The sequence below is a fragment of the Camelus ferus genome, chromosome 12, assembly GCF_009834535.1.
Source record: "Camelus ferus isolate YT-003-E chromosome 12, BCGSAC_Cfer_1.0, whole genome shotgun sequence".
In the NCBI taxonomy this organism is placed as follows: domain Eukaryota; kingdom Metazoa; phylum Chordata; class Mammalia; order Artiodactyla; family Camelidae; genus Camelus; species Camelus ferus.
Window position 1 is genome coordinate 32678431 of NC_045707.1, and position 25844 is coordinate 32704274.

The 25844-nt window shown below is 38.2% G+C and overlaps 1 protein-coding gene and 1 non-coding gene across 2 annotated transcripts in view; both read right to left on the reverse strand.

The window, feature by feature from the left end:
* The window catches only part of WIF1 (WNT inhibitory factor 1), a 65677-nt gene that overhangs the window by 26325 nt on the left and 13508 nt on the right, over positions 1-25844 (reverse strand). Inside the window, exon 3 of the mRNA XM_006192361.3 lies at positions 1020-1128. Within this exon, the coding sequence (XP_006192423.1) occupies positions 1020-1128 (109 nt within the window). The remainder of the gene's footprint in view (positions 1-1019; positions 1129-25844) is intronic.
* Positions 7127-7198, reverse strand: TRNAA-GGC. Its single transcript has one exon. It is a non-coding gene; the product is annotated as a tRNA-Ala (tRNA).

Below are 25844 nucleotides of genomic sequence, written 5' to 3' on the forward strand. Positions count from 1 at the left end.
CAACAACCACCTGTTACTTTAAAAAGGATGTTGATTGTGCTATTTCCCATATGCAAACCCTAAAAACAATCTGAGGAACCCACAATAAGGGAATGAGTAAATAAATCGTGGTATGTTCATAAAATGGAATATTGTAAAGGCATTAAAAACAACTTTTGGAAAAATCTATAATGACATGAGAGAATGCTTATGTTAAAATGTTAAATGCAAAGAAAAATCATGCAAAACCAAATAGATAATATTACCACAATTATGTAAAAATATCTATACTGAGACTAGAAGGAACTACTGGAACATGTTAACAAAAGTGAACTCTGAATTCTTCTAAGAGTCATAAAACCTGGGGGCTCTAGTCTTAGCTTCCTGCTTATCATTAATATATGACTTTGGGAAAGTCAGTTAAACCTCACAAGCCTCAACTTTCTAATTTGTAAAATGGAGCTGTAACTCAGGCCTTAAATCCATCCCGAACACAAATTAGAGAATGCATGAATTGGTGCTATGTAGGCTGAGAAGTTCTAAACAAATACCACATACTGTATGTTCTTAGCAGGGAAGGATGATTAGATCTAAAAGACTGAACTCCCTTCTTCCATTTTTTTCCTGTCTCTTCTCTGCTTCAAATTCCTATTTAATTCAGTGTTCATTTGGGGGAAGTTTTTCTTGACTTATACCATTTACCCTCCATCACTTACTGTGCATATTTGCCACATTTATATGCACTACATTAATTCACACTTATTGACCACGTATATTTCACGTGGTGACTTTCTTTTTTTAATCTGGAATCATTTATGAATTGAGTTTTTAGGAAATTCTAAAGTGTCCATTTCTTCTTCATTCCCAGTTTAATCTTTTGCCCAAAGGAAATAGGACATAGCAACTGATCTGCTCTAAAATCAATAGATCTCTTCAGGAAAACATTCTGTAACCCCTCTGATGGGTGACATCTGGATCTAAAATATTATTTCCATCACCATTTTAAATGTAAACCTTTCTCTGAGGCAAAGACCACCCACCTGATGCCTTGTGAGGCACTGTTCCCAGCAGAGGGACGTTGACAGTTGGGTCTGCCATGATGCCTTTATCCAGGGAGCGCAAGGAGAGGAATTCATAGAAGTATTCTGCCTACAACAAAAGGCATTGACAGTCAGTACCATGGAAACCACAGAGAGTGGGAAGGCACTTCTCAATTCATCATCCTTCTGATGGGAGGCTAACATTTTTCACTACAGAATTTTTGGAGCACACGACACCTCAAATATTGTGAAGACATAACTCTCTCTTCTGGGTTTTAGAACTCTAGAATTAGACTCTGTTTAGAGAAGTGATTCTTTAAAACATTAATAACATATCCAAAATATTCACGATAGCCTTTTAACTTAAACAATATTATTTAGTTGCTGTCTCTTAAAGGCTTGAGAAAAATGCTCATAAGGAAACAAGTGAGGTCAAAACAATCTTCAACCAGCCTTTAGAAAATCCATCTCAGCTTCTTGAGTCATTCTGTAATTATTTTCAAACCTGAAGTGAGTCTTTTGACAAGAATTTCGAAAGCTGTAATAAATAAGCAACAATGAAAACAGCAACCTATTGGTAAAAGAAGACATCAAAGTCCAGAATTTAATGATCTGGCTGTTAACATTTTTTTTTCAGTATCATTTCCTTTGGAAGGTTTATATTTAACATCTAAATTTAATTATGGAGAGAAAAGTCTGACAATGCAAAGACCACCACCACAAATGACAACAAGCCATAAAGCTTTACATTGTAAACATTTTCATTTTCCTACTAAGTTTAGTTGAGAAAGTGATTCTTGCTACTTGAACAGCCATGAAATACTGAAAGTAGTGACATATAATCTCACTGTAGAGATTTGATGCTTAACTGATTCTCAGCTGGCTTATTAAGAGGGTTTATGATGGAAACAACGTTTTCTTGCTTAGGAATAAAAATCAACAAATAGTATAGATACCAAAATGAGAGTTAGACTGATTGAGTGGTTCTACAGTTATCTGTAGAGATATCCAGAATTTGGATAAGTTAATTAACTAAACTGATTACATAAACATGGGCTAGAAAGAGGTTTAAAAAAGAACATGGCCCTTCTTGCATGCAGTATAAAATTTATTTTCCAACATGGAAAATAGGAAAGATACATGGTAGACATTCACGTAACTGCTTTATGTCACAGTATCAATATTTTAGGCGTTAAGGAGTTTAACATGAGGATGGTAATGCAAGAGGGTAATCTCAGCACTGATAGAGACATCGTTTATACTTGCAGTTGGCTGAAAAATACTTCCTGATTTCATTAAGTCAAAAGGAGTACTTTCATTGACCAAATTCCCACTCCAATCCCTTTGAATTGTGGCAATGGTTCCAAAAGACCACTGAGAAGGGTTCCCTAGGTGGGTAACAGAGTTGTGTGAATTAATTTTACTAAATTCATTCACTAGAAGGAGCCTGAAGATAAAGGGTCATGAGAGTGAATTCCTACGCTGTCTAAGGGAAGGCAGAGGATCGCAAGAAGTCTGATGAAAGGAGTGTTATCAAGAAAGGTAATTCAACTGGAATGAGTTCCTTTGAAAAAGAGAACATTAAGTACATCCCTTTGGGAAAACCAACGCCTATTAAAAGTGGGCTACTTCTTAGATGGTGTTTCATGAATCCAAGTGTTTTAAATGACTTCTCCACACTGCACTTCCCTCTATACTTTCCTAGATAATATTTACCATTTAGTTTTAAAACATATTTTGGTTGGCATTATGAAAGGGTTTAGCGCTATATGCCTTTATAATTAATAACTTTTGGGTTATTTATATTACCAAGTACAGTAATAGCAACTAGCAACAGTAATATAACATCTATTTATGTAATGCATACCACATGCCAGGACTTATTCTAAATATTTGTATTCATAGTACATTTAATGATGGAAAAGAGCTGAGTGAATAGAGTGCAAATATGCTGAAAATAAAACATTTCAGTAGTTATATTGCTTCAAATTCCACGTTACCACTTGTTGCTCCAAAATTGTATCTTTGAGCTTTATCACATTACAAACTAAATGTGTGTTTATATATGAATGACATATTTTAAAACTGCATTTATAAAAACTAACAGTTCATTCATTGTCACATTTTTTTCTCTGTGAGCTACCATAAGATCTTGTGTATATATATGTTCATGTATAACTGAAAAATTGTGCTCTACACTGGAATTTGACACAACATTGTAAAATGATTATAAATCAATACACAATGTTAAAAAAAACATAATTTCAGTAAGTCTTAAAAACCATTTTCTGCATTAATAAGAAAAAGGATGAAAGACTAGATACCAAGATTAAAACAATGACTGTGCAGAACTGATGGTAACTGATTTTTTTTTCCTTTCCTCTCTTTTCCAAATTTTCTACATGTGGTTCCACACCTTTTATAGTGAAATAAATACATTTATTTAAAAACAGACATTAATCATGTACCCTGCTTTCAGTTCTGTGTGGCTGATGATAACCACTGGCTCTATTTGTATAAATCTCTAGTCATAAATGAAATATTCTTCTTGGATGTCTATTTAGTACAGCGATGCTCATAGAACCTTTTATTTAAATCTCTTGCATGTCTCCGTGAAAGTGTGCTTTAAGAAAACAAGACTCAGTATTTAAGTAGCTTCTGAGTATCTCTTTCAAAAGCCTTTGATGATGTTCACGGAATGTGAGACTGAAAGAATTTCCCTCAGCGTCCTATACATAACTTCATAGAACCTTTGGATCTCCTGTTGTTGCTTTTGAGTATGGTCAGGTGAAGTAGGTTGGGAAGCTTAAATCCATTATTTTTGGTACCAGAGAGTTCATAATTAGCATTGGCATGACCGCCTCACAGGATATAGCTATGTTTAATGAACTTCTCCGGCCAGCCAATACTCTCATCTTATCAATGACAAGTTTCACACTAGAGGTTTTAGGGTGTCCTTGGGATTTCTTTGAGAATCAGTAAACATCATGGCTTTTCTACTACAATTCTAAGACTGTATCACAAGGCAGGAACTGGCTGAAACAGTGTCTTCTCCTTCAATTTCATTAGCAAAAGGCAGTTGCCAGAAAGAACCTTTTTTTATTTGGCTTTCTTTTTAGAGATAGCAAAGTTCCTATAATCTCCAAAATATATAATTTTCTTCGTACTTGGTATTTATTTTTTAAAAGGAGCTTGTTCATGTCCATGTCCATTGCCTTCTTAAAAATCCAACGTGAAAACCACTTAGAAACCAATCAACCATTTGTCTGATCTTGACACTGACTTCTTTCAGGGGTTCACTCTGGTGTTATAAAGCAACCTACCAAAACCACCAATACCATACAAATACTTTTACAAATAAATTATCATCAACATGAGATAGAGGATGAGTTATATTCCTCATTTAACTTAAAGGCTTAACTGTTTCCCCCAAAGTCATAGAAAATGGCTGATGAAATAAGTGATAGATTTATGAATGTCATATTATAATTTTGAGACAGGACTTTCTGTTTTAATTTTATTTATAATATAATAAATATTCTTAGTCCTAAACCTCTCCCCTGGAAAAACTGATCTGGGGGCAAATAAAACCTAAATTCTATGCCAAAAAGAACAGAGAGCTAGCTTTAAAGTTTGGGAACAAGTTTCACAAACTGCAGATTTATTACTGAGATAAAAGGAACTCAGAGCATGAACTGTACTAGGGAGGTGGCATACTGGAGAGCATGAAACCTCTATTAGGAAAAAGTACATTTTGTTTCATTAAGTGACACTAGTGGAAAGTCAGGTAGAGGTAACTAGAGTGCTTATTTGGGAAACGCATGAAAAGACTGCCTTGTATTCAAACAAAGAATGGGTCTATTCAGAAGAATAATTCACTTCTAAATTAAGTTGCTGAGAAATCTTGCTGGCCTGGTTTGCCATGCAGTAAATTTTCTTTTCATAGAGAAATATAAAAGACACCCAAATATTATCAAGAAAGGAGTGCTGGAGGCCGTTTAACTTGCTTCCAAGCGACTTGGCTGAATATTAGGGTTGTTCCTTCCAGAAGAGATGAAGACATCATTTAAACAGCAAAATGGGACAACTCAGAAGGCCTTCACTCTGGCACTCTTTTCTGGGTAGACATGAAGAAATGAAGCGGAGAACTGCATTAACCATTGGAAGGAATGGAGAGAATCCAGTATTTCTTTTCCATCTTTGAAGTTTGGAGTTTATGGTGCACACTTAATCTAATAAGCACAATAATTGCAGGAACCTCTGAGTTAAGAATCAAAGGTTCTTCGTAAAACCATGGCTCTCAAACCTCTTTTAACTTCATGTCTTATGATGCGGATATAAGCATTCATGGGAAAACACTAAAACAATATAGGTATCAGATTTGTCCCAAAGAAAATTTCAGGTGATTTAAAAAGATAGAACTTACTGCCATAAAGCTTGAAATCTTACAAATAACTTTTGTGGAGTGTTTACCATACTCCAGTCACTGAATTCTTACAGGTTACTGTTACTATAGCATACAGGCGTGTTCAGATTAGCCAGGCCCCAAGTAGGAGAACCACCAAAGGAGTATAAAATAGCTCCTATATGGTATGTGAAAGGCCAGAAGAAATCTACTAAAATAAGCAAGAATGGAAAATAGTTCAATGTTAAAGTACCAAACAAAACGAACGAGCGTGCCCAATGCTTAAAATAATCTGACGCCTGAATGTCTAGACTGAAAATTGCCAGATCTCACATTCTTCCCTGGCATTCTTCTTGTCACCTCTCTGCAAAATTTCATCCTTCAAACTCAAAACTCGTTACCCTTGGAGTCTGCAACAGTCTGCTGATTCTTCTCCCACATCTTGATCTTCCTGTGTGTCCTTATGAAGTTTCCTCTCAGTTCATACTCTCAGAAAATCATTAAGACTCAAGCCTCAGCTCTTCACTCTTTATTTTCAGTCATAAAACGCCTGCACTTTCACAGATTGAATTATTTCCTTCTGTGCAATGATGCTCAGTGTGAACCATTCACACTGCCCCATGGCCATGCTTGTGCACATGGCGCCCCATTCATCACCTTCCCAAACCAGCTTCCTCACCTCATTGCTCTATATCTGTCAATCAGTATCACCATTTTTCCAGTAACAGCAAACCTCAGAATTGCTTTTTCTTGCCTCTACCTCATCTCCCGATAGCCAGACACCCAAATCTTATCCTTTCTCTTCTCATATCCTCTTTTGATTCTGCTTCTTCATTTCATTCCTACTGCTTCCACCCTAACCCAGCTTTTATTTCCTTGAGGTGGCATTATTGTAACATTTCTTAAATATTCTTCTTGCCTGCCCCTTTAAAATATCTGCCATAACATAAGCCAGTATGTCTAATTAGAACATCACTGTTTTATTTAAGTATCATTGACTGACAATATTGTGTTAGTTTCAGGTGTTCCACATGGTGATTCACTATTTTTGCAGACTGTATTCCATTATAGGTTATTACAAGATAATGGGTATAATTCCCTATGCTATACAGTATATCCTTGTTGCTTATCTATTTTATATATAGTAATTTATATTTCTTAATCCTGTACCCCTAATTTGCCCCTCCCCTTCCCTCACCCCTTTGGTACCACATGTTTGTTTTCTGTGTCAGTGAGTCTGTGTCTGTTTTGCACATACATTTATTTGTATTATTTTTTAGATTCCACATGTAATTAATATATAGTTTTCTATATTTTTCTGTCTGACTTATTTCACTAAGCATAATATTCTCTAGGTCCACCCATGTTGTTGCAAATGGCAGTATCTCATTCTTTTTTATGGCTGAGTAATATTCCATTTTATGTATAAACCACATCTTCTTAATCCAATCATCTGTTGACGGACACTTGAGTATCTTCCATGTCTGGACTATAGTAAATAGTGCTACTATGAATGTTGGGGTGTATGTATCTTTATAAATTAGTATTGCTTTTGCCATATCACAGTCCTTTCCTATCGCTCCTTACCTACAGGATAAAGCCTTTAGCCTTACCTGTGATAGCACTTAAACCAGCCTAGCCCTTAAACATGTACCATCATGTATTATTATAAAACTTTTCTTTTTTTTTTTTTTTCGCTTAACAGAGGCACTGGGGATTGAACCCAGGACCTTGTGTACGCCAAGCACATGCTCTACCACTGAGCTATACCCCTCCACCCCCTTTTTAGATTCCTTTTAATGAAAGTAGTGGGGATTGAACCTAGGGCCTTGTGCATGCTGGGCGTGTGCTCTACCACTGAGCTATTTCTCTCTCCCCTCTTATTATGAAACTTTTCACGTGAATATATCGTGTACTCTCAAATACATTTTGGATTCTTTATGTTAAGGATGGGATTAAATGTTTTTTCCAACACTCTGTTGGAGATTCACTCAGCCTTGTGCACAGCAAGGTGTTTAGTAAATATTTGCTGGATGCATGAATGACCTACCAAGAAGCATCCAGATGCGTAAAACTGGTGCGTTCCAGAACACTCCGTTGTGGTGAAATGGCATTAGCCTCTGATTCTACAGATAGGCAGCAGCTTCTCTGTTTTGGCAGTTGCTAAATTACTTTCATCAGTCAAAAGATTCTCTTCTACTTTGCTGTGTGGCCAGTCACCACAGCATACACAGAGAATAGAGAACATTTTCGAAAAAGGAGCGATCAAATGAACATTGACATTTGATATCCAGCCAACCTGGGCCTAGTTTGTAACCATTTTATGCTTGTTTGGGGACAAAACTTTAGCAATCAGGCTCCCAGAAAGAATATAAGCAAGCAGTGTAAACAAGGTCCACCTCTGAAACTTGACCTTTGCCCAATGGTCCTCTGGTTCATATTTCCCACTGAGGCCTCTCCTATAGGTTACAGATGTATAATTACAATGACATGCAATTTATACAATTTTAAAAGTTTTTAAGTAAAATTGCATAAATTTACATAAATTCTGCATTCTGTACATCACAATATGCAATTGCAAGGTCACTGAAATATCCACAATAACTTTTTTCTTGCTTTCTTTAGAGACTGGCTTTAAGAGGAACTTGTTTCAGAAACGAAAAGAAAAGGCACCTTCTCATGCAGAGTGGTTATTCAATTATGTCGCTGGCCTTGGATTAAATTGACATTGAATTAACATTGCTTAAGGAGATAATTTCCATCAGCCTAGTTCTTCTGTTCTAGTCATGGCTTTTATACACACTAGACTAGACCACAGTCCCAGGGCTGGGGTGAGGGAGAGAAGTTATTGGAATATGATGGTAATAGCAAGACTTAAGGTCCAAGTAAACACACCCGGGACCACGAGAGTTTTGTAAACTAAAACTGGCAGGAGATCACACAGTTTGGCTTCACATGAATCTGAAATATCTAAGACATTTTCCATTTTTTCCTCCTCGGGTTTGGAATCATCACTGCTCATGCAAACCAGAAACAGACCTGGTTATCTGACAAATCACTGGCTAGTCACTCTTTTAAGATTCCTGAAGATAGGAAAGCAATGCAATAGACAGCTATATTGCTATTTTGCATTAGATAAAGCCAAAAGCTAGGGTTATTGTTGTTGTTGTTTTTTGAAGGAGGGGTTACCCAGGAGTAGAAGAGCAAAGCGTTGGAGAATGGAAAAGGTTTTTTTTTCAGTTCTTCTGAAGACTGAAAAAAAAGGCTATCGGTATAAAGACCGTGTAGGTTCTAAATAAAATACAGCCCCTGTTCAACACACTTTCACCAGACTGCCAAAAGTTCCCATGGAAAGAGCAATATGCAGGCAGCAGAGGGGCTTCTGAAAGTTTCATTCCTCTTTATTCCTCAAGATTTCTGGGACAAGTTCCTCCTTCTCAGAGTAAGCTTGCCCTAATTCAAGTATTTGCCAAGTTATGGGTAGTGCCAACCTAAAAATCAGGCACTAGAGAGACAGACAGTATTGGACAACATTGAGCGGGGTAAGGGACAGGACAGGGTAAAGAAAACTTTATTACAAGTGGTGCAGCTGGCACTCTGGGGACTAGGGACAGTCTCTACAGGGGACACGGGGAAAGAAACCAGGGTGGAGGAACTCAGGAGCGCAGCTGGTTTCTCCTAGATACTAAGACAGAATAATTACTGGAGACCATGGAAGGGCTAATAAAGCAGCAGTATGAATGCAGGTGTTCTAGAGGAGATGGGAGAGGGAGATTTCAGTTCTGGAAAAGGAATACTTTTTCTATTTTTTTCCTTCACATCTCAAGATTTATATCTGAAGATTTCTTTTCTTACAGCTGCAGGAGCAGTCCCTGCAAATTTATGTGGGGGGAAGGGGAGAGAATGTGCTAAAAGTTACTCCTCTAATAATAATTTAAAACCTGAGCCATTACCCTTACACCTCATGCCGTATATTTATTCTTCATCAGTATCTCATTTCCTTGTTCTCACCTTCACACAGCTCGCACAGTGGTGTAATTCAGCACATCACTTTTTTTTTTTTAACAGAATGACATAATGTGTCAAGAAATTTGGGTAATAAAGAGGCAAAGTTAATGTTCCATTACTTCCAGAGTTCTTTATAATGTATAGTTATCTCTAAAGGTATATATTTATTTCTCTCTACTGATAAAAAGTAAGTGTTTGAAATTTTTAACTGACTTAGAAATGTCAGGAGATAGCCTCAGTGACAGCTTTCGAACTATTTAATATTAGGTCATATTTTTCTTAGTTTTAGCTTCAGGTAATTTTCTGAAATTCTTTAATATATTTTTTATTGAATCCACATGGATGGTATTAGCTTAACTTCTTTGATGAAAACCGGGAAAAAAACACACTTTCTGCCTTAACTTCATGTTTTGAAAAAATGCATTAAACTACTTTGGGTAAAGGTTATGAGACATGCCTTAATTTAACTTCTTTGTTCATATAATTTCGATTTCATATATCAGAATACTATATGACAAGATATCTTCCAATGGCCTGTTGTTCTGTTCCTACCAAAGAGACAAACAGAAAGAAAAAAAAAAGTCTGTAACTTCATAATTAGATTTTCAAAATCCAAAATTTAGAGAACCAGTTTTACTAGCAAAAGATTCCAGTAACAGTCATGACTATACATTTTCTTCTACACAGAAAAAGCCACTGCCTAGAACATACAGCACAATCAACATTTTTAATCTTCTAAGCTCCTCCCGATATTTGCCGTTTTAAAATTGTTACTCACACATGCACCCATCATCCTTCTTTAAGAAACAGACAGAACTGAAGCAATTTCCTGGAGAACACTGATGCTGAAAATCCATAATCTGAGGACTGGCTAAATCTACATGGCCAACTCCAGGTGCCCCCGAGTACCCCTGAGCAATTCTTTTAAACATCCCTGGTCTCCCCTTCTCCTACACCCAGCAATTCCATAGATTCCCCAAAGTCCTCTGCCCCATTCCTGCTATCTTCACTCAACTAATGATGAGATCTTGTCCACAAGAAGAGAGACTGCTAGACAGGAATTCTCTCAACTTTCCTCCATCCACCTACAAACAGGCCACATCCATTCAATCCTGTGGCCTTCCCACATCCTCTGAGACTGGCTCCATCAATAATGTCATTTTCTCTCATATATTAATGTGATGAAAGGTTAAAAACTCAACCTTGTCTCTACCAGGCTATCTTTTTTCCCTCCTGTCATTATGATGCTTCCAAAGGACGCTATGCTCATGGCCCCAGGCTTCTTGCCCATCAGTTTTCAGCTCACTACAATACGGCTTTTTTGCCTTCATTACTATTAAATTATTCTCTTAAAAGGTCACTGATGACAACCTTCCAGTTGTTAAATTCATTGAGCACTTTTCCATCTTAATCTCTCTTGTATTCTCTTAAATATTTTAGCACAATCAACTTCTCTTTTGTCTGTTTTTTTTTTTTTTGATCTATATATAGCAACAGTCTCTCTGTGTTTTCCTTCTTCTCTGATCAGTCTTTTCCCTATGACCTTGACCTGCTTCTGTTTTTATAACCGCACCTTACAAAGAGCTCAGAATGTGGCCCATACACCATTCAAGAAGCCATAGCTTTTGTGTTCACATGCATGTAACTATTTTTCTGGGGAGAGTAGACCCTAGCTTTCAACACATTATTAAAGGAGTCCATGACTCAGAAAAAAAAAATTAAGAACCACTGCCTTCAATGTTGATGTTTCCAGGATATAATTTCTGGTCTGTTCTTCCTGCTTCTGCTCTCTTCTTGGGGTATCTCATCTGTTTCCACAACTTCAATTTATACCTACATTTCAATGATCTCCAAATTTTTATCTCCACTTTTCACCCTTCTTCTGAGCTCTAAGTTCATATGGACAGCTGTCTACCAGACATCTCCCCTTGGGCTTAACATGTGAGAACCAAATTCCTAGAATGAACCTGCTCACTTATATTTCTTCAGACAGCAAGTACTATATAACCAATCACCCAAGATATAAACATGGCGGTCTTTCTAGACTACTTTTTCACCAACCACCTCCACAAACTCTCATTGATTCCTCAAATCTATTCCCTTCTTTTCCTTCCCACTGTTTCTACCAAGATTCAGACATTTCTCACCCATGATCCTGTAATTGTCCCCTAACTATCTCCCTGTTAATTAATGATCTCCAGATTTATCCCCTCCAATCTACAGTATCATCCTGCTTTTCCTCCTAAATGCTACCTGGACCACATCACTGCTCCTACTTAAAACCCATAATGATTTCTAATCACAAGGAAGAGTTGAGCTACCACTTTATGTCTTCTCTCATGTCTTTCCTCACAAGTCTTTGATCCAACTATAGCAAGCTCTGAGTCTACGGAAGTGCCATGATCTCTCATGAACCCTGCGCCCGACTCTGTGCTTGGAATGTCTACTCCCTGCCCTTGTCCACCAAGCAAACTTTGACATACCTCTCCCGACTCAGCGGAAATGTCACCCTTTTTGGTAAAACTTTCCCACCCCAGAGGCTCTTTCCTATACTTTTTCTTATCTTTACAATCTTGTTTACTTGTCTCCCTACTCCCTTCTATAGAAAGGACTTTGTCTATTCTTGTTTGAATCCCCAGTGATGAAAATATTTTTGTGGCTCAAAAATCTGTTTATAAAGAATGAATATGGGCTTTAAGTCAAATTAGTCATATCCTAAAAAAATAGGTAAATTATGTATTACCATGTCTAGTCAAGTCATGAAATTCCTGAGTTTAAATGGAACAGAAGCCGAAATATACTTGTGAAGCTTTGTTAAGAGAGGTGAACACTGGGATTCCAATCACAGGTCAGCAGGAAACAGGTGACAGTGAGACCACACACACAGAAACTAAGCTGGTCCTGAGCTGGCTCTGCACTGAGTCAGCAACCAGTCCAAATAACACCATCCAGAGGCTGGGATAAATTTGGGTGAAATTTGGGCTACAGTCAGACCAACTTGGCTCACAGTCTTATTCCACTACTGACTAGCTGGCCTTGGGCATAATCTTAGCTTCTAATTCATTCAACACATATGTGTTGAGTGTGCCAGGCACAATGCCAAGGATGAGTGAAAACAGATCCAGTGTCTGTCCTTTGGGAACTTGCAGGCTGGAAGGGAGTTGATCATTAATCAAATAATTAAAAAATTAAGTCTGTGTTAAAGGACTTCAGAGGATAAATATGTTAGTGCTTTGAATGTGTAACTGGACTTAGCTTGGGGGTCAAGAAAGGCTTGTGTGAGGTCTGCATGAGTGGGAATTAAAGAGCTGAAAGGGGGCAGTGTTTTCAGGAGAGGGAAGAACGGGTGTGTAGGCTCTGACAGGACTTTGGCAAGCATGAAGTGAAGGGGGGCCAGCACCTACTTTATCACATTGTTGCAAGGATTAAAATAATAATCTGTGTCAAGTAGGTAGCCAACGTTGGCATACAGTAAGCCTTTGGCAAATGGTAGGATCAATACACAGGTCCCTCTGTGGTGGGGTGTGGGGGCAGAAGTTTCCAGACAGTGGGAGAACCATTGGGTAGAATGAAGCAGTCTGGGGATTTCTGGGTTTGGGGGGCTGGAGGAATGTGAACAGGAGGGTTCTCACAGTCCTGAAGGGCATCAGCCGTGTGCTGTGGTTAGAGAGAGAAGAGTTCAAAAGGAGAGCAATGGCGGTGAAAATAGTCTAAAAAACCCTTTCCTTTTCTGCTCATTCCAGATATGAGTTTACAGTTGAGGTTATCCTAGGTAGGCAGAATTGCAATCACCTATTTCTTTAGCTTTAAAACAAGTTAGAAATGTCCTATCAAGCTATTCATTTATAGGAAATTCAGAGGATAGAAGAACAAGTAAAACTACACCACAAAGATGTAGTCAGCAAAATCCAGGCTATGGGAAACTCTACAGGCCAAAACCCAGTCTCCTCAACAAAAATTTGAAGAAACTTAAAAAAAAAAAAAAAAAAAAAGGATAATGGAAAGGAAGCATAGATTAAAAGAGACCTAAAAGGCTTATCAACCAATCACAATGTATGGACCTTATTTTTGGATTCCCATTCAAATAAGCAAACCTTTAAAAATGTATGATGTTTAGGAGAGATAGTTGGAAATTTAAACACTAACTGACTATTTGTTTATATGAGAGAATTATTTTTAATGTTTTTGTGGGGTTTTTAAAAGTTATCCTTATAGGTACATACTAAAATATTTATAGATGAAGTGATACGATACCCGAGATTGTTTCAAAATACTCTGGGAATGGGAACTAGGTGGGGAGTATAGACGAAACAAGACTGGCCATGAGTTAATCATTCCTGGCTTTGGGTGATGGATACATGGGTGTTCATGTTTCTATTCTTTATTTGTATATGTTTGAAATTTTCCATCAAAAAAGCTTTTAAAAAAGAAAACGGAGTCTCATATTGGCATCAGTGTTAAACAAATAGCTTCCGCTTACAGAGAATAACAAATTCCAAATGATACGGCAAAGCTTCCCCTCTGGCAGGATGCTCCTAACCAAGGCTCCGCACCCACTCTGGTCCAGACACACTAGCTTCCTTGCTGTTTCCTTAGAGTGCCAGGTACATACCCACGTGAGGAGCTCGGCACTAACTATTTCTTCTGCTGGGGTGCCCTGCTCCCAGATATCCACATGGCTTGCTCCCTGAATTTTATTCTGGTCTCACATAAAATGTCATCTCATCCAAGCTGCTTTGCTATTCATCCTTTCTGAAATAGCAACCCTCACCATGCGTATTTTTATTTTCTGATTTATATTTCCACATAGCACTTATGTCACTTGTTATATGTCCATTTAAACGTTTAAAAATCGTCTCCTCCTATTCACTACGTGGAGAGAAAGTGGGGCCAGCATTTCACCTCTTGCTCACTGCTGCATCCCTAGCACCTGGAGCAGCGTCCCCCACGTCGGAAGTGCTTGATCAATATTCATAGGATGAATGAGAGAAGGAATGAATAGAGAAAGATCAGCTAAATACAATGACCTATTGTTCTCTTTATGTTTCAATTTAGAAAGGTTTTGTTATTAATTAATTGAAATTAATTTACTTTAAAACTTTGCCTTCATCAGAACTACTGGCTGAAATTGATCCCTAGGGTAAAAGGCAAAATCAAACATGCTTTTGGAAATATAAACACAGTCTAACTTAACCACAATAACATTTTACCTATTGTCTGATTTCTTTCCATTCAAATTGTAATACAGGAAGTTGGTTGTATGGGATAAAACACTGGATTTAATTTAAGCAGAAGCAAATACATTTAGCCCTCTATATCCATGAGTTTCACATCCATGGATTCAACCAACCCGGGACAAAACTGCGGAGCGAAACAATGGATATGGAGGGCTGACTGTATTCATTGCACTGCACCACTTTTTATACTAAGGGACCAGAGCACCGTTGGATTTTGGTGTCCGTGGGGCCTCCTGGAACCAATACCCTGTGAATCCCAAAGGGCAACTGTACTCTTATTTCCTTAAGAAAGTTCAGGCAAAGAGTAGTGTTAGCAGAATTTCTCAAAGACAGGAACTGAGACTTCCGTACCTCTCACCTTGCTTAACACTGTACTGTATACCTGACAATACAGGCAATGAACACTACTGACTTAAACCAGAACTTTTTTTTTTTACACACTATTTCTATATCAATACAAGTAGGTGAATACGAGCGTCAGAAAGCTGGTAAATAACTGAACAAATACTTGGGGGAAGGCACAGCAGCAGAAAGAACAGTTAGTGTCATGTCCCTCAGGTGGGATGGTCCCTAGGACCATCAGGAAACAGCACGGAGGCCAGTGCGGCAGGACCAGAGTGGATGGGACGCTGTGATTGTGAGCGCCCAGTGGGAGGGGGAAGCACTGCACGATCACAGGCAAAGGAGTCACATCCTCCCAGTGGAGGAACCCAGAAATGTGTCCACACTAACACGGTGAGCACTGAACATCCTCTGGGGCAGAATTAAACACTGAGTGACATCAATGCCCTGCCTCTTATCTTGTCTCACCTTTTCCAGGCCCTCCACCTGCAACCCGGTCACCCAGCCTTGGGGAATGGGAGGTGGTCTAGAGAGAAGAGTCAGCCAGGTCACAGCCAAGGGTGGGGAGGAGTTCTAACCATGAATAAAGATGAGAATTTTTCCTACTACACAGAAATGGATATGTTAATTACGGAAACAAGAATAACCTTAGCACTAAAGTCATCAGAGGACATTTTATTCTTTCTGGCCGACTAGAGAAATCCCAGATCTGCCTGACAATTCATCCAAAGGCCCAGGGGAAGGCAGCCTACAGAGTAGGTTGGGAGGTGCTATTGTGAAAAAGAGTAAAGACTGCTCTCTGTGATTACCCATATTGGCGTTCTGCTTTTTTGGTGTAATAGTTTTAAGCCCTTAGATCCTCATAGAAGGGTTTTTAAGAGCGAAGGAGAGGGCAGCATATTTTTCATTTAAACATTAGCCGACCTCACAGCCTCTCTGTCTTGCCCACTTCAAACATGTCAGAATATTAGGACCAATCTGAACCCCCTACCTTATGACTTTTTAATTATTATGTGACATACTAGCTTTCTCATTTCTAAAAATTATTTCCTGTAATTTATTTAGTACGTGCAGTTCCTTTTCTTAGAGGTAAACCTACTTAGTGATAATCACCGTCTTCTAAGAGCACAGTGAAAGACAGTACTTTACAGTTATGAGGCAGATGCGAGCAGACACCACAGTTAGTCAAGCTGATTCATTAAAAAAAAAAAGGCACATTAAAGCTGAATCAACTGTCATCTTTTAGTGATGACTGTTGATCTGATGTGATGAGAGAAAGTTCACGCACGTGGATGGGTTGATTCAGCTCCTGGACAGTCTGGAACATTGTTAACTCATACAGACTGATTCTGGCCCCAGTTCAAACTTCTGAGCCTTTGTTCTTGGGGCTCAGAGGACAGCTTTGAAGTTCAGGATAAAGCTCTTCTAACACACCATTACCAAAGAATAACCTTTTGATTATGATCTCATGAAAGTATAATCAATAACTTACATAAGTTAAAACCATGGCAAACAGTGACGGTCCTGTAATTGGACCTTTATGAATTCCATATGTTACACTCTCCGCATTAGCTAGCAGCCTTGCATAATATGTATATCTCTTCCCCAAACACAGCCCCTGAACTTTCTTAAAAGGCTATGAAACTTTTCACAGCTACTGTCAGCCTTGAACTCCTCAGGCCCCTAAGCGAGGGCGTGGATACCTAACGGGCAGGATTTTTAAAAAGCTTAAAAGGCCATTTCCCCCAAATCCAACAGACACTCATTTGTATAAAGCAATTTAATCAAAGCCAGTAACTTTTTACTTAAGTGTATAGCTTGTGTGCTTTAAGATAATATATCAGGGTAAAAAGACTTTTCCAGCAAATCACTGTTAAAAACATAAGTGGAAAATGTATTTATTCAGCAAAAGATATGCTCTCATGTGAAGTTCTCAAATGACTGGGACCTGGCTAGGAAGCCATTATGTCATTATCTACATTAGCTAAGATTTATATTTACTTCTCTCTCTTATTAAGCTAAATTACATTATTACTAAATTCAAAATGTAGGTATTTAGTGTAGCTTAATTGGCTTCACTTTGGCAGGAAGGGAAGGAAGCACGCAAGAGAAGATTTGGGAAGAAAAGGACTAATCCAGAGCTGTGGCAGTTTAAAAAAAACAACAAACAAAAAACCAAAAAACCAGCTCTCATCTAGCTAAGGGGATAAAGAAGTCTGAAGTGAAGAAACACTTAATGACAGAATAAAAGATATTCGAAGAAAGATTAGTCCCATCTTTTGGGACTAAACATCAGATCTTTAAAGACAGATGAGTATATAAAGCCAGAAGCAATAAATAAATAGAGGACACATCAAAGGAGTTATTCTTGCATCTTGGCCCCCTCCCTCACAACTAGTACCACCCCCACCCCACCCCAGTGTCACCAATTCAGTTTTGTTACCTGTTACCACGATTTCTTTTTTCTTTTGGAACATATTTGAAAGTTGCCAAACCTAATTTCCAGCAAATGTATACGCCTTTAGAGCTCTTTGTTCAAAATAGCACTACTAAATTTTTTATAACTCTACTGCTACTATATTGAACTTCTCCAATTGTAAATATGTTACTAGCTTTCAAATTAAAATATGAATTACTGACTCACAATGCATTCATTATACCCATCTACATAGAAACGGGATATCTGGCCTCATATCGCCTCTGTTTGACTATAATTACTAAAGGCTGAGACCATAACTATTTACCAGTTTATTTTCAGCAGTCCAACTTCATTTTATAAAAGTAAATTCAAATGTCTTGTGCATGCATGCGCAGACACACACACACACACACACACACACAGATGATCAAAGAAGGCCAGTAACACCATAGGGGAGAGAGATCAGGCTTTTAACATCTTCAGTTTGACTGGTTTTTTTTAAGAAAATATCAGAGATGGTTTTGGTTCCCAGTTATGACAGAGGATAACAGATTACATAAAGAGGAAAAGAAATAGACCAATGACAGAAGTGTATGTACGCAAATCAGCAGGGCCAATATGATCTGCATCAAGATTTGTGTGAATGTCTGGAAATTAAAAAGCACTGAGAAATGGGTCTCCTGTATTCAGGAGAAAAAAAGGATGGCTCTGGAAATTACAGACTAGTCAGCATCAGGATCTGTTCTCATGGCTCTTTTAATACCTAAAAGAACAGCCGAGACATCAACACAGAGTTGCAAGACACAAACAGTGCCTCACAAAACTGATGTCCTTCCTCAGAAGAGAGGACAGGAGCAATGGAGACAGTCTGCCTCTGTTTCAAAATCAGTATTGATTCCTTCCCACAACTGGGACATCCAGCCTTTATACCATTCTGTGGGATGGCTGAACAATCAAATTAAGAGCCACGCCAAAAGCATAAACCTGTGTCAGCCTGGTGTGCATCCCGAATGGTGTTTCATTCAGATCTGTCTTGGACAACCAACCTATTAGATATTCTTATTAGTGACTTTCATAAACAATGTGTGAAGGTGCTCACAAAAGCTGTTGATTTTCTTAAATTAAGTAGATTTTTAATATTCTGGAAGAGAGAAGTATCCAAATCTTAACCAATTAAAATATGATACCATTAAAACTGGAATGAAATGTGCCAACCACTAAAGCCTAACGGGGCAACTGAAATTAGGCAAATCAGTCTGGAAAATCATAGTTTATCACAACCTGAATTTGAGTAATAAATTTTATGCTATATGAAAAAAGTCTATCCCACAGTCATGGATTGGAAGAATAGAATAGAATAAAGAGCCCAGAATTAAGTCTCTGCATATATGGTCAATTAATATTCAACAAGAGGGCCAAGAGCACCCATGTGGGAAAGAACAGTCTCTTCAACATGTTGGAAAAACTGGGTATAAACATGCAGAAAAATGAAATTGGATCCTTATCTTAGATACTACTCATAAAAATTAACTCAAAATGGATCAAGGACTTAAACACAAGACTTGATACCAGGTTTATACAATGTCAGTTCTATGTTTCACTTAGGACTGGATCTTGACTTCATACATCTGATCAAAATGGCGTTCGTTTTCCTTTGAGGGTTTCCATTCTTCCTTCATTTTTGGCCTTTGCAGATTCTTTCTGTTTTTGACAACTGGGCAATGTGGTAATAATTTACTTTTTAAATGTATTCAACTTTTTTGGCTATTTTCACCAAATATATTATTCAATATATCTATTCTACTACATTTCCACTAATAAAAGTCGACTATACAAAAAAAAAAAGTCAACTTGATTACAAAACTTATTGTGTGTAAAATCCTTCCTTCATGCAATGCACTAGGTATAATATTACTATTTTAAATGATATTAATGAATCCAACAAATTCAGAGAAGCATATCAAAAACTTATTAAAACTATTTAGAATGGCTAATGAAGGACTGGTTTGGAAAATTCAGTATTGAGATTGATGACTTTTCTAATTTCATTTTTGTCTATAATTCTTGGTGGGTTTCTTTTATATATATACATATATATACACATATACATATGTGTATATATATATATATATAAAATTCTGGAAAACCAGTCTCTGATGTCTGTGAAGTTTTGCTACATGGCTGTCCTCCAGTCCTTAAAGGTACAACAAAAAGAAATGAGATTTCATTGTAGCAAGTAAGATTCTGGGTGGATATAAAGTGTGGGCCATCAATATGATGAAATTCTGTATAGCTAAAATGACGATGGAATTCTTATAGAAAGTACTTGAAAATCTGGGCTGCACACTTCCTGTGAGAGGCTGACATCCCTTCTGGCTCTACTAGTCCGTGGTTGACCTTAAAATCTCCTGTATTCACAAGCAACCTCCCTCAACATTTCCTCCTCCCTCCTCCTGCTCTGGACTGGTGTGTTGTCTTTTTTTTTTTTTTTTTGACTTTTTCCATTTCTAAACTTTATCTTTTGTCCATGCTACTCTGTATCACTCTTCCTGATCCCTCCAAAATTGCTTTGTTCCAAAAAAAAATCAAATCTTTCCATTATATTTGTTTCTGAGTTATCTCCCTCCCAGAGAGTAAATATTTCCACAGAACTCTTTCTATTGTCTTTAAAAAAAAAAAAAAAAAAAAAAGAAGACTCACCTTGGCATCATCTCTTCTGTTTCTGTCTTCAGTGTTTTCCCTCCGTTTTCTTTGGTTGTGCTATATCACTGTGGTAGATACTACTAGAGGAAATTAAAGTTCTAGTATCATGGGGAAAAATCAAGTTTACTAAACGTAAGGAGGAAGGAAAGGGAGAGGGGTTGTCATTCTAAGATTGGTGGATTCTAGGGGAAAGAACTCACCCTCAAGAAGGAGCCAACATTCTAAAACAAATTAAGAGAAGGACAACAGAACATAAGGGTCAGTACACGTTGTGCTAACATAATGTCTTTCCTCCTTCTTAGGCAGCAGACAAAACACCACGCCACTCTATGAACCTGGGCCAGCTTCTCAAAGTCGTGTAAAGACAGTGCTATTTTTAAAGATATATATTATCTGACTTTCAACACTTCAACTCTCACAATAAAGGATCTCAGAGAGCTTTGGAAACAGGTCAGTTTTCACAAAGCCCCTCTAAGGTAAAATGGCAGAACGTGACATTTTAGAGCTGGAAAAATTCTAGGAGATTCATGTAGGGAAACTGAAGGCCATGGAGTTATATTTCCTAGGCCCATCCAGTCAGGACTGGCCCAGCATGCTTTCCATCATACCACTCTTCCTCCCTACCAACCATTTCCATTATGCTAATGTTGAAATTAAAAAAGAAAAAACTCACACTGATATTGGCCTGAGATTTGGCCAATTGTTAAATATCTACCATGTCCTAGGCACTGTGCTGGGTGAAACATATCATGGCCAGAACTGAGTTCCCATCCCATCCGGCTATTGGCCCCGAGTTGAACATTTAAAGGGTGTGTGTGTGTGTGTGTGTGTGTGTGTGTGTGTGTCTGTCTGTCTGTCTGTCTGTCTGTCTGTCTGTCTGTCTGTCTATGTTTTGGACTGGATAACACAAAAACAGATCATCGGATTTCCTCATACTCCATTCCAGGAGAAAAATTATGGGCAATTCTTTCCTTCCACATTTTATGGGGCTGTTGGATTGTGATGTGGCCATGCTGCACCTTCTCACAGCCTTAAGTTTCAGACTGGGGAAGGGAAAAGCTCTGCTCCGGCTGTCAGAAGATATGTGCTCCTTTGCCAGCTCTGTGTCTAGCTTTCTCTGTGATCCTCAGAAAGTCAATCATCATCTCTGGTCTTTGATTTTTCTCATCTGAAAAATAAGGTGTTTGGAAGGAATCTCAAAGATGCCTTCCCTTTTAAGAGGTTATGATTCTAAGTGGAGTCAGCCCTTGACAAATTCTTCCAAGATTCAACAGAGTCCCAAGCATTTGGGAAGAATATAGTTCATCCTGCATAGATAACTAGGGAGAGAACTGGGCTCAGTAAAGACTTAGTTCTCATTGTTAAAGTCTCAGCACCTCAGTTCTGTGCTCTTGGTGATCTAAGACTCACCACTCATTAGAGTCACCTGCTCAGAAGCATATGCAAACCTGGATATTCACAGCACAGATATCCTTGGATGCACACCTCTGTTTTTACCAGTATCTGATGTTTTCAAAGTGCAGAGATACATTTTGATAACCAGTTGATGAGATTACTCAGAGCAAGCCACCGGGATGGTTGAGAATGATTTCCCTCCGTCAGGCTGGCCCACTTCCCTTCTGCTCACCACGTGTTCACGGCAGATTTCACTCCAAAAAGCATGTGAGGGCTCCTGCCTTTGAAGTGGCTGCGATGCTCAGTATCAGAGAAGCCAGCAGTTTATAAACAATAATTTGAGTCTACCTACCAGGTTTATTTCCTCCTGAACATTTTATTCCACTGAGAGCAAATTCAGCAGAGGTTGACACTTCAAAGGCTAAAAATGCACAGTATTTACTCAGATATCAAGACTGCAGGATCTAGTGAAACCAGCTCTTTAGCTGCCTGAGTACTTTCTCTTAAACTTCCCCCGAGATCTACTCTTTCCCCTTCTACCCACTTGGATGTACAGCTCTGATTAGCAAATGAATTTGTCTCCCCTTTCACAGAAGGCCTGTAAGAGTTCCCTTGTTTTGATAAATGGAGCAAATACACCATTCTTCCTCTTACAAAGTGTTACGTTCTACCCACTGATGACAGTAACTCTCTAGGCTTTGAAGCTGATCTACTTGCTAATCCCTCTCTGCCTTGTCCCTCTGAAACGTGAGGAAATCCTACTGCTGAGCGTCTAGAGAATAAATTACTTAATATATTTTTTAAAATAGTTTTTAAAGAGTATACAGGCAAAAATAGATGTTCCAGTCACCGTCATTTCAAAATATTTTTGGGTAACTATATCTACATTTGTATATGAAGCACGCAGAGAGACTCATAAATATTTATCCCTATTCATTTTAAATGAGTAGAATATGTATTTGGTTGCAACGTTGAAAAGAAATGACCTGTTTTACTCTTTAGAAATCACCCACTCATTTTGTATTTGTAGACTAGAAGTATAATTTATAATTAGCATCTATCTGAGGAGTCTTATCTTCACAATTAATAATCATCCCTACGCAGAGCTCTTTACCTTGGCGGAACTTAACATCCCTGTGTGGAAGAGGAGAGCCCCTTGCTGATCCCCCACTGCCCCCTACAGTATGAACTTCCCCCTGGGATAAACTTGTCAGAACTTAGCAAAATGCAGGCACAAATCAACTACCATCAGTACCATTTGGAAGTTTAGAAATAAGCCACCAAAGAAAACCAAAAAGGACACCCTTGCATAATTCTGTTGGAAGAATGGAGTAGCCATCACAAGCCATTCAGCAGTAATGTATGTGCCAAGAGCCTGTACAATGATCAGGTGCTTTGACTTAGAAATTCCAAGATGGAACTCAGTCCTAAGGAACTATTATTATTATTATTAATCCTAATGTAGAAAAACTAACGCATCAAATTTCTCTTCACAGTGTTATTTGTAAAGTGCAAAATTATCTAAAGACATAATCAAAGTAGAATGCTTCAATAAATCCCCAAATACATGTAATAACATGGGAAATTGCCCCAATGTCAAGCAAACAACAAGAAAGGACACAAATTGTTACCTTAATGGAAAAAACACCAAAATATTAACATTTCTTAATATAAGTTAACTATACACGACTTCTCCTCTCCCATTCTTCTTTCTCTTTTTCTGGATTTTCCAAAAATTTTTAGAGGGTATATTAGTTTATGATGGAAAAAAAGTAATGAACTTAAAATTAAACTCTGTAAGGATTCATAAAAAAGATAGTTATACCCAGGAAATTAAGTTCTGCAAGCTCTAATGAAGTCTAGTTTATGTTCCTGATTGAGTAATGGGTTTTGTGAGTTATAGTTACTATACAGTTCGCAATAAAAAAAATCTCAATTTGTAGCAGTGAGACAAGATCTCAGAATTGATTCCTCGATTCTTTGTAAAGAGCCAAGCCAGGAATAAATGTTATATCCTGAAAGGAGCTACAATTTGGAGAAGGTGTTAAAGGATAAATATTAGTAATACAGCTGTCCTGTCTACCTGCCTCAGAGTTTAACTCCTAAAGTCAGTTTACTGGTCAACTTAAATGGACCGAAACCAAGCATATAGGAGAACCAGAGGTAAGTTGTCTAAAATAGACTTTAGTTGATTTTATTAGCATTATAAAGGCAAACGGGATTTTGAAAAGTTAATTCTGCTCAAGGTTTTTTGCTGTTGTTACAATTAACCACGTTGTCCAAGCTTTCTCCCTGTGACCTGAATTCAAACACAAAACCAAGAACAATGTGGAAATGGTAATGACTGATAAATCACAGAGAATTCAGAACTGAAAGGAGCCTTCTTATTTTACAAATGAGAAAGAAAATGAAATACTTGTCTGAGGCCCCAGATAAATGGTGTGGGAGCCGGGCCAGAAGCCAGGTCTCCCGAGGCCAGCTCGGGGTGACATTCTGAGTTCAGGGGGTGGGATGCTGTCACTTGGAGTGGAACTTGGGCATCCTGCCAGCACAGTCCCTCGCCTGGGATCTGGCGGACTACCCCCTTTGGCCTCATGGCTCCCACTGAGCACTAACAGCTCATTAATACAAAGGGAAGAAAGGACCTTTACTTTTTCAGTGTCTACTACGTGTCAAGGACTTCGTACACATTATGCAACTGCATTTTGCTGCCATTGTAAAAAGTAAACTAATTATTTCCTTTCAGTACTTGAAGAAACCAAGGTCCCAGGAGCTTAAGTTGATCAGGATTTTGGCCGGTGCTGCCATTTGCCCCTCTTTAATAGGAACTTCTCCCACTGTTAGGCAGCTGAGACAGAAAACTAGATGTATTAGTCAGAGTTCTCCAGAGAAAAGGAACCAACAGGATACACAGATACATTTATCATAAGAAACTGGCTCATATGACTATGGAAGCTGACAGTTAGCAAGCTGGAGACCAAGCAGAGACAGTAGTATGGTTCTAATCGGAGTCCAAAGGACTGGGAAAGGTGTACATTGCAGTCTGAAAGCAGGCAGGCTCAAGACCCAAGAAGAGCCAGTCTTTCCGTGTGAATGCACCCAGGCAGAAGGAGTTCCCGCTTACTCCTAAGAGGGTCAACCTCTAGTCCAGCCTTCAACTGATTGGACGAGGCCCACTGACACTGGCCCAATGTATGTGGGCCACATGCCCTCAGTGTACTGATTCAAATGTCAATCTCATCCAAGACGCTGTCACAGATATATTGGGAATAATGTTTGACCAAAAGTCTGGGCACCCTGTGGCCTAGTCAAGTCGGCACACAAAATTAACCATCATACATCGTATTGTCCAGTATGTTGAGGATCTGGGCTAGGGGGATGTAGCAAGGCACCCAGAGCACAAATTCAAGGAGACATTCAATCCTAGGTTCAACAAGCACCCTGGGTGCTTACTTGTCTTGTCCTAGTCCTGGCTCCACATCCCACTCAAAAGGGCAGATTCAATCACCTTTCTTAAATTGAAGTGTTTTATACTGGGGAACGACTTCCTACAAGCATGTAAATACCATTCTAGAAAAGTCTTGGGTATGCAGTTTCTCAAGGAACTGATGGCAAAAAATATCTGAAATACCAAATAAGAAAACAGATGAAGCGTAATTATTTCTATGCTTACTATGGAATGGAATGATAATCCACTTATATTTTGTACTGAAAATATTTCCTTATAATTTAGATAGTATTTATTGCATGGGCCCTTATTTATTTTTATGGAAAGGTAAAAGCCTTCCTACAAAAATCACAAAGCACATAAATCTTTTGTGCACTATAAAAACATGTGCAGCTATTAAAGATGAGGTTTGAATTATTTTACTTTTGGCTAAAGGCACTCACTGCAAATTATCACAGTTATTCCTCACATGTAGTTACCTACAGTTACTGGGAGGACCAGACGAACCTAATGAGACCATATAAATGAAAATGTGTTTTCAACTCTTAAGTGTAACATAGAAAAGTGTCACTGCTATTAGCAGAATGATAGAACCTTGTATTTCAATTCAGGAGAACGGTACCAATTTGTACACTCTCCGTCAGTTAACAAGGAAATGTTTCCTCAAACCCCGGACAACTTAGGACATGCAGTGATAACTCTCCAAACTCTGGTCTGCAGAAGTCCAAGAAATCAGGTAAGTTTAATAATCAAACTTTGGGAACCAAAGACATTCAGCCAGTCTGGAGTCATGTTCTATTTGGCATACGAACTAGATCTTGACTTAGAAGATTTGATATTTGCCTTGTAAGGTAGGACTCTCTATTAA